This window comes from Cryptomeria japonica, chromosome 7 (assembly GCF_030272615.1).
Source record: "Cryptomeria japonica chromosome 7, Sugi_1.0, whole genome shotgun sequence".
Classification (NCBI taxonomy): domain Eukaryota; kingdom Viridiplantae; phylum Streptophyta; class Pinopsida; order Cupressales; family Cupressaceae; genus Cryptomeria; species Cryptomeria japonica.
In genome coordinates this window covers 85,428,736-85,442,612 of record NC_081411.1, presented here as the reverse complement: position 1 = coordinate 85,442,612, position 13,877 = coordinate 85,428,736, and the positions used below count along the sequence as shown (strand labels likewise).

General features: G+C 37.5%; 1 protein-coding gene across 1 annotated transcript in view; it reads right to left on the bottom strand.

The window, feature by feature from the left end:
- LOC131041517 (disease resistance protein TAO1) overlaps positions 1 to 9,882 on the bottom strand; it is a 65,421-nt gene extending 55,539 nt beyond the window's left edge. Inside the window, exon 1 of the mRNA XM_057974647.2 lies at positions 8,907 to 9,882. Within this exon, the coding sequence (XP_057830630.2) occupies positions 8,907 to 9,445 (539 nt within the window). The 5' untranslated portion in view covers positions 9,446 to 9,882. The remainder of the gene's footprint in view (positions 1 to 8,906) is intronic.
- Between the last annotated feature and the right edge of the window lie 3,995 nt (positions 9,883 to 13,877).

Sequence of the window (13,877 nt, the reverse complement as noted above, 5' to 3'; positions counted from 1 at the left end):
GCACCCTACTGGTCTGCTACAACCACTTCCCATTCTGGATCAAAAGTGGACTAGAATATCTATGGATTTCATTGCTAGACATCCCAAGGTCCAAGGGAAAGATTGCATTTATGTTGTGGTGGACAGATTGACTAAATATGCCCATTTCTTTCCCATAGCATTAGATTACACAGCATCACAGGTTGCTGATTTGTTTTTCAAAGTGATCTTCCGATTACATGGTCTTTCAAAGACCATTGTGAGTGACCATGATAGTAGGTTCATGAGTGCCTTTTGGCAAGAGTTGTTCAAACTCGTTGGTATGGAATTGACTCCCAGTACTAGTTACCACCCTCAGATGGATGGCTAGATAGATATTGTCAACAAATGGATAGAGGGGTATCTACGTAACTATGTTTCCGGACAGCAGCGTGCATGGGTTCGTTGTTTGTATTTGGGGGAGTTCTGCTATAATACTACATACCACATGTCTATTGAGATGACTCCATTTCATGCACTGTATGGTTAGGATGCCATGACATTCACTGACTTAGCTTTGGCTGATAATAGAGTGCCTTTGGTTCGGGATTGGTTATAGGAGAATCTGGATATATTAAACTCTCTCAAGAACAATATTCAGCAAGCTCAGAATTAGCAGAAGATGTATGCTGATAGGCATCGAGTTGAGAGATCTTTTGAGATTGGGGATATGGTCTTTTTACGTTTTCAACCTTATAGGCAAAGCTCGGTTAAGGTTAAGGGAGCTGAGAAACTAAAGCCCAAGTTTTATGGGCCTTATAGAGTGTTGAGGAGAATGGGTGAGGGAGCATATGAGATTGAGCTTCCTCCTGAGAGTAAGATTCACAATGTCTTTCATGTATCATGCCTCAAAAAGGCAATTGGTCAGGGTATTGTAACTTCTCCAGTACTGCCACCATTGGATGATGAAGGCAAACTGGTGATGATTCCTGTTGAGATTCTGGAACAGCGAGAGAGGCATTTGAGGAACAGGGTGATCAAGGAATATTTGGTTAGTTGGAAATATTTACCCATTGAGGATGCTACTTGGGAAGGAGAAGAGATTCTTAAGCATCCAGCCCTGTCTTTGCTTGTGGGCAAGCAAATCCGGGAAGGGGAGATTGTCATGTCCCCATCTTTTTGATGCAATTCCCACATTGCATTTGATGAATAAAGACACTTAAAAATTTCTAAGTGTCAAAAGTTAATAAGGAAAAGTAACTTTATAAGCCTAAGTTTCTTTTTTTAATAAAGACTTATGTTTGAATAAAGTGCTATGCATACCTTTTAATAAAGTGGCCCCTTTTTTTGTCAATGCCACCCCTTTGCTCAAATCACTTAAATGACATGGCATGGTGGGACCCTTGCCATGTCATTCTTTAAAAGCCTTTAAGCTGCGTGGACCCAAAAGATGCCAAGGAAGATGCCTTTTGAGTTGGATTCCAATGGGATATTCCATTTAGGGTTACGCCACTCTTTGGAAAAGGCTATTAGACATTTTGGAGGAGAGAATTGGTATTATGTTATTATTTTATTTCTGATTTTCTCTGCTCTGCATCAGTAGCAGAAATTGCAGGTGTTTGGAGGACGTAAACCCTCAGATCTGCATTGGTAGTGGAGGTGTACCCACTAATTTGCCCACGTGGGACAAGGATGTGCCTTGTCTAGACCCATTGGGGGTCAATTTAGCAACAAAACCAGCCCAGCAATCACCATTAGGTATGATACATCAGTTCTGAGCAGTTTGTCTTGAAATTACAACAAGTGTGGGTTTCATAATTCCAGCCGTACCATTCCAGGCAGGGTCATACCATTCTAGAAGGTTGTGCATCAATTTAAAATTAAATGGAGGGTTCTAACTCCATTTATTGTGCTTGATCTCATTGTTAGGATTAGAAAGGGTAGTGTGGAAGAAATCACAGTCAACTGACTAGATTTGTGATCAGGGTGAGCAAAACAGTCGGAAAAGAAGGTCAAAATTGTATAATTTTGCCTGGCAAAGGTTGGATTTCCAGCTGGTAATTGGGTTCTTTGCCCAATTTGTTATTGGCAATTCATCTTATGGTAGAATAAGCAGATTGGATCCACTGATCTGCTCCTACACCATCCTTCTCAGCTTGTATCCATTTTCTGGATAGCAAACCAGCCTCAAACCCTAGCTCTGGATCTTTGGTATGTTTTCTGCTTGTACATGTGAATGTTATTTCACTTCTAGATGATTGTAATCTGCTGTCATATAAAAATCAGAAGTTGATATCTTGATTATAGTTCTTTTTTATGTTGCAAACCCCATCACCAAAAACAAACAACACAAAACAAACAAACTCTTCTGCATCTTCTGTCTAGTCTCTAAGAACACTAAAAAAGGCCCTATTTTAATTTTAATTTAATAAACTATATTTTGGGGCTTTTTTTGGTGTTCTTAGAGACTAGACAGAAGATGCAGAAGAGTTTGTTTCTTTTGTGTTGTTTTTTTTTTGGTGATGGGGTTTGCAACATATGACAAGAAACAACATAAAAATGAACTGTAATCAAGAGATCAGCTTCTGATTTTTATATGACAGCAGATTACAATCATCTAGAAGTGAAATAACATTCACATGTACAAGCAGAAAACATACCAAAGATCCAGAGCTAGGGTTTGAGGCTGGTTTGCTATCCAGAAAATGGATACAACCTGAGAAGGATGGTGTAGGAGCAGATCGATGGATCCAATTTGCTTATTCTGCCATAAGATGAATTGCCAATAACAAATTGGGCAAAGAACCCAATTACCAGTTGGAAATCCCACCTTTGCCAGGCAAAATTATACAATTTTGACCTTCTTTTCCCACTATTTTGCTCACCCTGATCACAAATCTAGTCAGTTGACTGTGATTTCTTCCACACTACCCTTTCTAATCCCAACAATGAGATCAAGCACAATAAATGGAGTTAGAACCCTCCATTTAATTTCAAATTGATGCACAACCTTCCGGAATGGTATGACCCTGCCTGGAATGGTACGGCTGAAATTATGAAACCCACACTTGTTGCAAATTCAAGACAAACTGCTCAGAACTAATGTATCATACCTAATGGTGATTGCTGGGCTGGTTTTGTTGCTAAATTGACCCCCAATGGGTCTAGACAAGGCACATCCTTGTCCCATGTGGGCAAATTAGTGGGTACACCTCCACTACCAATGCAGATCTGAGGGTTTACGTCCTCCAAACACCTGCAATTTCTACTGCTGATGCAGAGCAGAGAAAATCAGAAATAAAATAATAACATAATACCAATTCTCTCCTCCAAAATGTCTAATAACCTTTTCCAAAGAGTGGCGTAACCCTAAATGGAATATCCCATTGGAATCCAACTCAAAAGGCATCTTCCTTGGCATCTTTTGGGTCCACGCAACTTAAAGGTTTAAAGGCTTTTAAAGAATGACATGGCAAGGGTCCCACCATGCCATGTCATTTAAGTGATTTGAGCAAAGGGGTGGTGTTGACAAAAAAAGGGGCCACTTTATTAAAAGGTACACATAGCACTTTATTCAAACATAAGCCTTTATTAAAAAAAGAAACTTAGGCTTATAAAGTAACTTTATAAAAGTTATTTTTGCTTATTAACTTTTGACACTTAGAAATTTTTAAGTGTCTTTATTCATCAAATGCAATGTGGGAATTGCATCAAAAAGATGGGGACATGACATCAAGTTTGAACCAATGTGGTTTAGGGACCAATCTTTTTTGCCTTTGTTAAAACAATGGTGGCTATCTGCTCCACATATTTATGGGTCAAGGATGTATCAGATCGTTAAGAAATTGGCTTATTTAAAAATAAGATTAGAGTTTGGAATTCTTTACACTTCAAGAATATTTTTGGGGAAAAGGCTAGGGTACAGGAAGAAATAGAACAGATTAATAAGATTATTCTCAGCTCGAGTATGTCTTCTGTGACCTTTGATAGGCTTAAATTTTTTAACGCTCAACTGGAAGAAGTTTTGGCAAGGGAAGAATCTTATTGGAGGCAGAAATCTAAGGATCTTTGGTTATCAGAGGGTGATAGAAATACCAAATTCTTTCATTCTTCTACTAAGCTTAGGAGGCAACGCAATAGAATTTTGTGTATTATTGATTCTAATGGGAGGAGTTTGCTAGATGAGGATGCTATTGCTTTTGAAGCCTTTAGGTTTTTTAAGTCTCTGCTTTCGGCTGAGCCTGTTTCCTTAGATAACTCTTTTGTTAATTCGGTCCCCCCTCTAGTGAGTCAGAAGGATAATAAGATGCTTATGGCTCCCTTCTCATTGGATGAGCTAAGAGATGTGGTCTTTTCCATGCATCCAAAAAAGGCTCCAGGTCTGGATGGTTTTACGGCTTTATTCTTTCAAAAGTGTTTGGATTTTGTGGGGAATGATGTCCTGCTAGCCTTGGAGGAGTCTAGGAGGAATAGAACGATCTTGAAAGAACTCAATACTACTCTTATTGCCATTATTCTGAAAGTGGATAATCCTAGCTCCTTTTCTGATTTTCGCCCTATTGCCCTTTGTACTACTTTATATAAGATTATTACCAAGGCAATTTCAATTAGGCTGGCTAGGCTCCTTCCCAAGATAGTTTCCTTTGAGCAAGGTGGCTTTGTTCTTGGCAGGGAAACCTTGGAAGGTGCGATTGTATCTCATGAGATTCTGCACTCCATTTCGCGACAAAAGACTCCGGCTATGATCCTTAAACTAGATATGCTTAAAGCTTATGATCGAGTCAACTAGTAGTCCCTTGTTGTTTTAAATCGCTTCGGGTTTGTGCATAGTTGGGTTAAATGGGTGTTCTCTTGCATATCTTCTGCTTGTTTCTCAGTTTTGATTAATGGTTCTCCTTCGGGGTTTTTTTCTTCCTCTCGGGGGGTTAGGCAAGGAGATCCTCTTTCTCCCTTTTTGTTTATACTTTTGGCAGAGGCTTTAAGTAGGGCCATTTCTGATGCTACATCATCTGGCCTATGGTCTGGCACTAAAATAGATGGGTATCCTTCTTCACAATCCCACTGCCTTTTCGCAGATGATACCCTTTTGTTTGGTTTTGCCTCCTTGACAAAGGCCAGAATTATCAAGAAAATTATTTCTGAATACTCTTCTTTTTCTGGTCAGAAAGTTAATGTGCTGAAGTCTAAGGTTTTCTTTTTGAATGTGTCCCCCCTGGTTATGAATAGACTCACTCATTTTTGGGGTTTCCAAGTGGGGGCCTTCCCTTGCAAGTATCTAGGCATTCCTTTTTTTGTTGGCTCGGACAAGGCCTCCTTTTGGGATAAAGTGGTTCATGCGATATTGTCCAAAATTTCCTCCTGAAATCATAAATGGCTCACATTGGCTGGTAAGATTCTTTTAATTAAATCAGTTCTTAATGTCATTCCTACATATTTGATGTCTACTTTGAAGACTCCCCCCAAAGTTGTCCAGGATCTTAAGGTATCCTTAAGGTCCTTTCTTTGGAATGATAACGTTGGGGGCAAGAAGAAGCTTCCTCTTCTAGCATGGGATAAAGTTTGTCGTCCTAAAAAGTTGGGAGGAGCGGGTATCCAAGATTTAGTAGCTCAAAATAAAGCATTGGGGGCTAAACTTGTGTGGAAACTATACGCGGACCCTTTGAATAAATGGGCTTCCATTATGCTTGCTAAATACTTAAGGGGGGCCCTAAAGAAAGGATTTTCACAGCCTCATCTCTTCCGAAGGGATCAACATTTTGGAACTTTCTGGTTACTTGTAGATCGGTTATTCTACCACATCTTTCTTGGGTTGTCCATAATGGGAAGAAGGCCCGGTTTTGGGATGAAGTTTAGAATGAGAATCTTGCATTATCTTCCATTCGGGACTGGTCTCCTTTGTTTGATATTCTTTCAGATCTTTGGGGAGTTTTTGTTGTAGATTATGTTGATATTGATTCTTCAGGTCCCTATTTAGTAGCTAGATGGAAGGCTATTCCTTCGTTGCCCATTGATAATGATCTTAGAGTTGCTTTTGAGGCAGAGCTCCAAAAAAGATCCCTTGTGTTTCAAGATAAAGAGGATAGTTTGGTTTGGACTAGGAGTGCCTTAGGCTCTTATTCAGTAAAGGAGGGGTATAAATCTTTATCTTAGACCTCCTCTTCTTCCTCCTCTTGGCCTGCTAAGCTTTTTTGGCACTCGGCTTGTCTTCCTAAAGCCAGGTCTTTTGCTTGGTTTGCAGTTCAGGATAGAGTTCTCACCGGGATGAGATTGGATAGGCTTGGGATTACTGCAGTTTTCCCTTGTGTATTTTGTGGATATTGTATGGAAACCATGGATCATGTGTTTTTGCTTTGTCCTTTTGCTCTGGATTGTTGGTACTGGCTATTTGGAATGCTTGGTTGGTCTTCTGCTATTAGTCCTAATTTATTATCGCATTTCATGGCTTGGCCTTTGTTGTATTCATCCTCTTTTTATTCATCTCTTTGGATAGTGGCACCTTCTATTGTGGTTTGGAGCATCTGGCTGGAAAGGAACTCTAGGATTTTTAAACATAAAATAGCTTCACTAGAAGAAGTTCTTAACAAGATCCTATCCTCCATTTCTGAGGTGGTGCTTTCTTACATCTACAAAAATTTGGAACATCTAAGGTCTTTTTCTCATTGGGATAATTGGGTAACCTGGAAGTGGTGTTCACTTCGTGTTATGCCTTCTCATGGGGCTTTAACAGCTGGATTGTCTTCACTTGTCAAACGTAGGATGGCTAAATGGATGCCTCCCCCCCAATTCTCCTTCAAGTTAAATTTTGATGGGGCTTCTAAGGGTAATTCGGGGAAATCAAGAATTGGGGTGGTCATCTTTGATCATACTTCTAAGATTATTAAAGTTGTGGGAAAATATATTGGTGTAGGCTCTAATAATGTAGCAGAATTTCAAGCGTTATCTTTTGGTCTTGATCTAGCCATCTCTTTGGACATTAAAGACATTGTCATTGAAGGGGACTCAATGTTGGTTTTTCAAGCGATCTCTGCTAAGAAATGTATCTCTTGGCATCTACAGTACTTGTTAGAGCATATTCTTGCACAGTTGAAGTGTTTATCTACCTTTACTATATCTCATTGTTATAGGGAGATAAATGTTATTGCGGATTACTTGGCCAATAGGGTTGTTGCTGAAGGTGCTGAGTACTTAGAGGTTCTTCCTTGGGACATTCCAGCTTCTTGCATTAGTATTCTTTTTTAAAGGGTGCTAGGTCTTGTTTTGTAGCCTTCATCATAATCCTTGTTGGATGTGATTTTTCTTTCGCATATGTCAGTAGGGAGGGTGTTGTCTTGCCTTATGGCAACATCTTTATTGTTAGAATATTCAGTAAGTATCTCCTCATGGAGCAAGGAGGATGTGGTGGCTGCTCTTGCTTGACCTGTATCCTTCATGTTATGCATTGGCTTTGTGTTTGGTGTATCATTATTTGATAAGTTGGGATGACTTTGGTCCTGTGTAGGGTGATTAAGTGAATATGGTGGCTGCATAACAATCTCGGCTCGAACCATTCATTGTTTGGGAATATTAATTTGTGCTCTTTTTGCATGGCTATGGTTCTGACTAGGCAAAAATTTATTATTTCAAGTTTATGCAGGTTGGCGGGTGGTTTGTGTGCATATTGTTATTATTACTCTTCTTGCAATTTGGTGGTGTGATTGGCAATCATGTTTAAGAGTGGGAAGGCTTGTGTATAATTGCTCGGCTTCACTTCAAATTTTTGGTCACTTGCACGTTATGTGATGATGTGTTGGCAGTGTCCTCGTTCGGTGCTTTGGTAATGAGTGGGAGATGAGTTTTTGTAAAATGCTTTCGCCTCATCATTTGCCTTACTTCTACCTTTTGATTTCTTCTTCTGATATGTTCATCATGGTTTGCTCACTCCTCTTGTGCGCTGCTTGCTTATTATGATATGGGGTTGGTTATTATTCTTTCAATGAGGCTTCATGTCTTGGGGTTGGTTGTTTTCATAATGATCCCTTGGCTGGTTTTGTTTATATCTGGGGCTGGCCGATGGTTTTCTTATATTCATTGCTTCTTTGGTATCGATATTCATTGGGAAAGATGCTTTGTTTTATTTGGAGAGGTTTTGTTAAAATTGGAGGATGGTGGTTGTCCTTGAGAAATTGGAAAATGCAGATGGACTGGTATTTGAGATGGTCTCTCATCCTTCTGCTATTTCTTTGGTTGTTGCTGTGAGCTATTTTGTGGCTTGGTCTTATTCTGGTTCCTCGGGTTCTTCAGCATCCTTCCCTTCTTCTCTGGATTATTTTATGTTTGCTCACAATATTTGTTTTGGCAGGTTCTCTTATCATAAGTTCTCTTTTGGTTATTGGTTTCATTCTAATCAATGGGTTGGAGAGTTGTGCTTCTTAGACAGGGGTAACCCAGTTTTGATGTTTCTTTTGGGTTTGGAGCACTTCTGACTGATGTTTCATTCTCATAGTTCTCTATTGTATGCCTCTTCTGGCAGCTTCCTTTATATCTAATGAGGCTGGTTATGTAATTGGGAAGGATTTTGGGTGGTTGGGCCCATGGGCTTTTTGTAATGGGTAGATAGGCTTATGTTATCTGAGCAATACTAAAGGGTTTTCTTACTGGTTCTTTCCCTTCAGTGCTCTTTGAACTAGACACATGTAAAAAACAATTTTATTAATATAATTCAGTGGTTTTATCCACTTTTATTTAAAAAAACATTAAAAAAAATGCTTCATTTGAATCACAAATATTAATATATAGACTTCAAATCATTTCACTTACTGTAATGTACAAGTGACAATTTTGAATAGTCCATTTGCAATATTTAAAATTGACAGCTATAAGTAAAATATGACAAGTATTTAACAACTGCAAAACGTGTAAACAGGCACAGTTTTAAGCTATAACGGAAGGAAAAGTATTAAGGTACTTACTCATCATTCTTGATGATTTCGCCGATACAAAATGAAACTTGTTGGAGTGCCTGTTTCCACTGCTGAAGCACGTCTGAAGCGTATCTATGCTTCTTTTCATGCTCAGAGAAGGCATCTGCATACGCTCCTTTTCCTTCAACAGCCCATCTTAAATCACAAGTATCAACATGATAGAAGACGGGGATAATTGTCTTGCAAGTTTTGACCATAAATTCCAGTTCGGTCAAACACCAGGGGGATTTTGCATAATTCTGAGAGAAAATGGCGATATGAATAGAAGCACTTGCCATGGCTTCTTCTAAGGTTTTGGGGAATAAATCCCCAAGATTCAGCTCATTTTTATCCAAGAACACTCGCAGACCCGTGGCATCAAGGGAATTGTATATCCTGCTGGCCACAGTATATTTGACATCTTCTCCACGATGATTTATGAATACATCGTAGGGCATGTGTTTGGTTCCAGATGAGGATGCAACAAAAGTAGAAGCAGAAGGTATTATTGCATCAAAAGCACCAGCGGTGTTGAAAAAGGACGCCATTACAAATACAAATTGAAATCAAGAAAAATGCTGATAAAAGGAGCTTGGTGTTTGAAATGCTTTAGAACTGAGGTTGAGGCTTTGCTATAAAATAAGGCAGACAGAAACAAGGAAAACAGATAAAGCTGGCTTAATGCAGAAATGCTTGGAAAAGATGGAATTGGATTGCATACTAATAATTATGAAAGACTGAGCCTATAGAGACAGGTAAGGAGTGGAGAAGCATGATCATTTTTCGTTCTTTTGCCCACTAAACCTGTGATAGGCCCTGTACGATTCTCTCTTAGCGTTTGCTTTACGAAGGCGCGTGGAAAGAGGAGATGCGGAGTGGAGAACAACGTTTTCTCTTTCACTAGTTTTGCCTACTAAAGCATGTACAATTCGGAGAAAAGATAAGCATCCAGACCAAGTGAAAGCCCTCACAATTATTACAGCAAACGAATCTTTGAGGAAAAATCTAGCCTAACGTAGGTACTAAGAAACGGAAGAATAATTTCCTATTCTCTTTTTAATTTTTACACTTTACATTATTCTTTATATAATGATTTAAAAAGTTTAGATAGATAGTGGGAGGGATTCTTTCTTACATAAGTTTATACCCGCAACCTGATATGGATATATTAAATTGGTTCATATTGTTTTTTAATATTCATATAATTAAATAATTTCCAATAGATGTATTGAGTGGAAATGAAGATGTACATTTAGATGTTACATCGTTTTAACTTTATATTATAAGCATGTGTGTACATGATGATTGTGTGTACATGATGATGGAAGTGACTTTTCTCCCTAAAAAATTGTATATTTATGTCTATTCGTCTTACATGTATAGCACTTGATGTGGTAGATGGGCCTATGAGGAAACTAAAAACTATTCTCTCGCAGATATTTTTTAATACAATATTTATTTTTTCAACAGCTATTATTTTTTCTTAAAAAGAGGGAAACAAGTGCATTTCGATATGATTTGTTGAACAAAACCATATTGTTCAAAATACTAATTTTTGTCTATGAAAATTCCTTTAACCCATCTTGGATCACCTTTCACTAATCATAGTAAAAATAAGTTGAATTTTTTTTATTGTTATTAGTAAGACCTATAGTATGATGTGTTTCATACTAATGGAAGCAAAATTTTGGGCTTGCATTTACTTTGTTATATGAAACTGTATTTAATAGTAGCAAGATAAAGTCTTGTAAAGGAGAAGATTAGCTAGTGGGTAGTAGATATCTAAACCTTTTTAATGAATATTTATTTGCCTCTTAAATATTTTAGAGTATAGATGGTAATCAATATAAAATTAGAGTGGATGAAGATGTTTTGGCGCTAGTGAGCTCAAGTGAGCATCAACAACATTTTACTTTTCTTTAACTTCAACTTTACGATAAAGAGATACATCTGTAGACGTCTAAAACTTGCACACTTAATTAAATGAATTTATTTATTTAATTATCATTTAGCCACCTATTAATTAAACCAAGGTTTGATTAATATCCCTTTTGTTCTATCTAACCATTAATTAAATACAACATTTAATTAATATCTCCTTTCTTCCATTAATTGAATAAATTCTATTTATTTAACTAAATTCCCTTCCACCATTTTAATTGAATTTACATTTAATTAAAAATCCCTTCTACAAATAAATAAATCAATATTTATTTATAACCCCCCCCCCCCCCACAACACACACACCCACCACTTGCATTTTCCTACAAATGCAAGTTGCATAAATTTTAGTTGAAATAAATCCTTTTATTTTAAATAAAATTCCTATTTATCCCACTTGCATTCTCCTACATTTTCCATTAACCTCTTAACCATTCTTCTAGAAGTCTTCAAATCCCACTTAACTAGCCTAAATTCCTCTAATCATGTCACATCCCTAAAATTGAGGGAGTCACTTCTCCAAATTTGGGGAAAGTCTTCAAAATGTGTTGAAGACTTAACCTTTTTCAACAAGCTAACTTGTTGAGTTCCCCGAATTTGTAAGGCTCTTACAAATTAGCCCCCAAAGTCTTCTAAACCATTTAATGCCTCTTACAAGACAACATCCTAGCCCATGATGGTTGTCCCTTTGACCATCTTTCAATTTTGCACAAGAGTTTAACTCTTGGACAATAGCCTTCATCCTTGGATAATAGCTTTATCCAATGGTTCATCATCTTAAGGTTAACCCTCAAAGCTTAATAAGCATTTAATGCTTGCTTAACATCCTCTCAGGCCTCCTCATGATGACACTTGTCAACATGAGATTGGGTTGAAAATATCACATGGATTGATAACTTTCAATGCTAACCCTTCTCAAGACAATTCAATCTTGGCCATCCATTTGATCAATTCCTCTATAAATAGAGCCCATTTCTTCAATCTACATATCCAATTTTTATGCATCCATACTATAGTCTTATTTCATCAAGCATATTAAGCCTCTCTTTGAAATCATTTTAGTTGCATCATAGTATAGATTTCATCATAGCTTAGATATATCATGTTAATCTCATATCATCTTAGCTACATATCATCTTAGTATCATCTTCATATCATGTTCATGCTAGCTTAATCTCACACTAATCTTATCATTTTGCACCATATCATAGTTTCATATCCATAGCATCATCTCATCACTAGGATCTTAGTTGCATTCATTTAGATCTTAGAAACATACACTATCTCTCATTCTTTGAGTAGTCATCCCAAGATCAGGTGCTTTTCCAAGCTGAGAGCCACCTTGAATCTAAAGGGATCCTTGGAGATAGAGGACAATGAGACGTGCTTAGGGATTTTGATTTCATTTCCTTGTTTATGATTCTAACCTCTAACATAATGTTTCATTGGTGTGTTTGAGTGATTTGTGTTTCTCTTGCAGGTCTCCACACTTCCAAGCATACATTTTTGGTGCTCACCATGGGGCTCGAACCCATTTTCTGATATTTCTAACTTTTTTTTTCCATAGATGCAGACATAGGTTTTTGAGAACACATCTTAGCACATACATCCTCTTCTGCGGCACATATACCTTATGTTTTGGTGCATACTTCACTTATTTTTGTGCATTTACACCATTCTATGGTGCATTTAACTACTTCTGTGGTGCATATACATTATGTTGTGGCACATTTGTAAACTGTTTTAGTGCATCCAATCATTGTTCTAGCGCCTATAAAACAAAGATAGAAATTTGTAAAAGAGTTGAGATATTTTAGGCTTGTCTAGCCCACTTTGATTTTGCAGGTTGCTAACTAGTATTTTTACCATGGAGATAATTGTGGAAACGATGTAAAAATGTCCTATGTTTTAGAAGGAGTTTGCAATTGATATAGAGGAACTTGTTTCGCTTCAATACTTTCTTTTGACTAGGTTGTCTCCTTTTTAGATAAGTTTTTAGACAAGGATTCTTCTTCTTGATGTGTTGAAGAGTGGTCATGCAAGTGATCAAAGTTTCAGTTGTGAGATTGATTGGATGAATACTTTTTTTTATCTCTAAGTCTACTCAGTTGATTCGAAGGTTTGATATGCCCCTATTGATATGACTAAGCACGTCAAATGATATGATAAAGCTTCCTGATATTGGAAACTAGATGGATTTAACTTGGTATTTTAATGTTTGATATGGGTTGATTTGAAACTTGTGATCACTAGTTGATACATCTTTGATTTTGAAGACAAAAAACTATTTGAGATAGTTAAAAGTGAAGTACTTGGATTAGTTGTTGGATTTTTGAAAACTTTCTCGGATAAGGCTCTATGTCAAATGCGCCACTTAAATGTGCTACAAAATTGATCAAATGCATGAAGAGATTCAGTGTATGTGCCACTTAAATGATCATATGCACCTCTGTTTTGTTCAAATACGCTACACGATCTGCTGTATGCATCTCAGGATTGCTCAAATGCGCTACAAGATGGACTATATGTGCCTGAGAAATGGTGAAATGTGCCATAGAAGCAGGCAGATGAGCTACTTTGTGAATTTCCTGAATGTGACTTATTGATTTTTCTTGCAAGATGTTTTAGGAACTTTGACAAAATACACAACAAATAAACATGAAGACAGTGGTCATTTTGCTCCCAAAACTAAACATTGAGTATCTGTTCTGTTGAGGATGTGTTCAAATCCCTGATGTTTTCACTGGTTTATACACAAGAAAAACACATCAAGTAGACTCTTTAATTAAGGGTCATCAATAATACCATAGCCCACATCTAGATACTCCTTCAGCTCAAACAATCGTGTCACCCCCTAAAGAGCGCCCGTTATTTGCCTTTGTCTGGAAATTTACTCAAAGAGGATTGCTCCTCAATTGAATCGTTATCCTGGGAGATATATGGTTAGTGTCTTGGGGGCGGATTCTTCCCCACCCTTGCACTATGATATTATTAATGTTTGGATACTGACTCGACAAGGCTTCTATTTCTAAAGTTCGT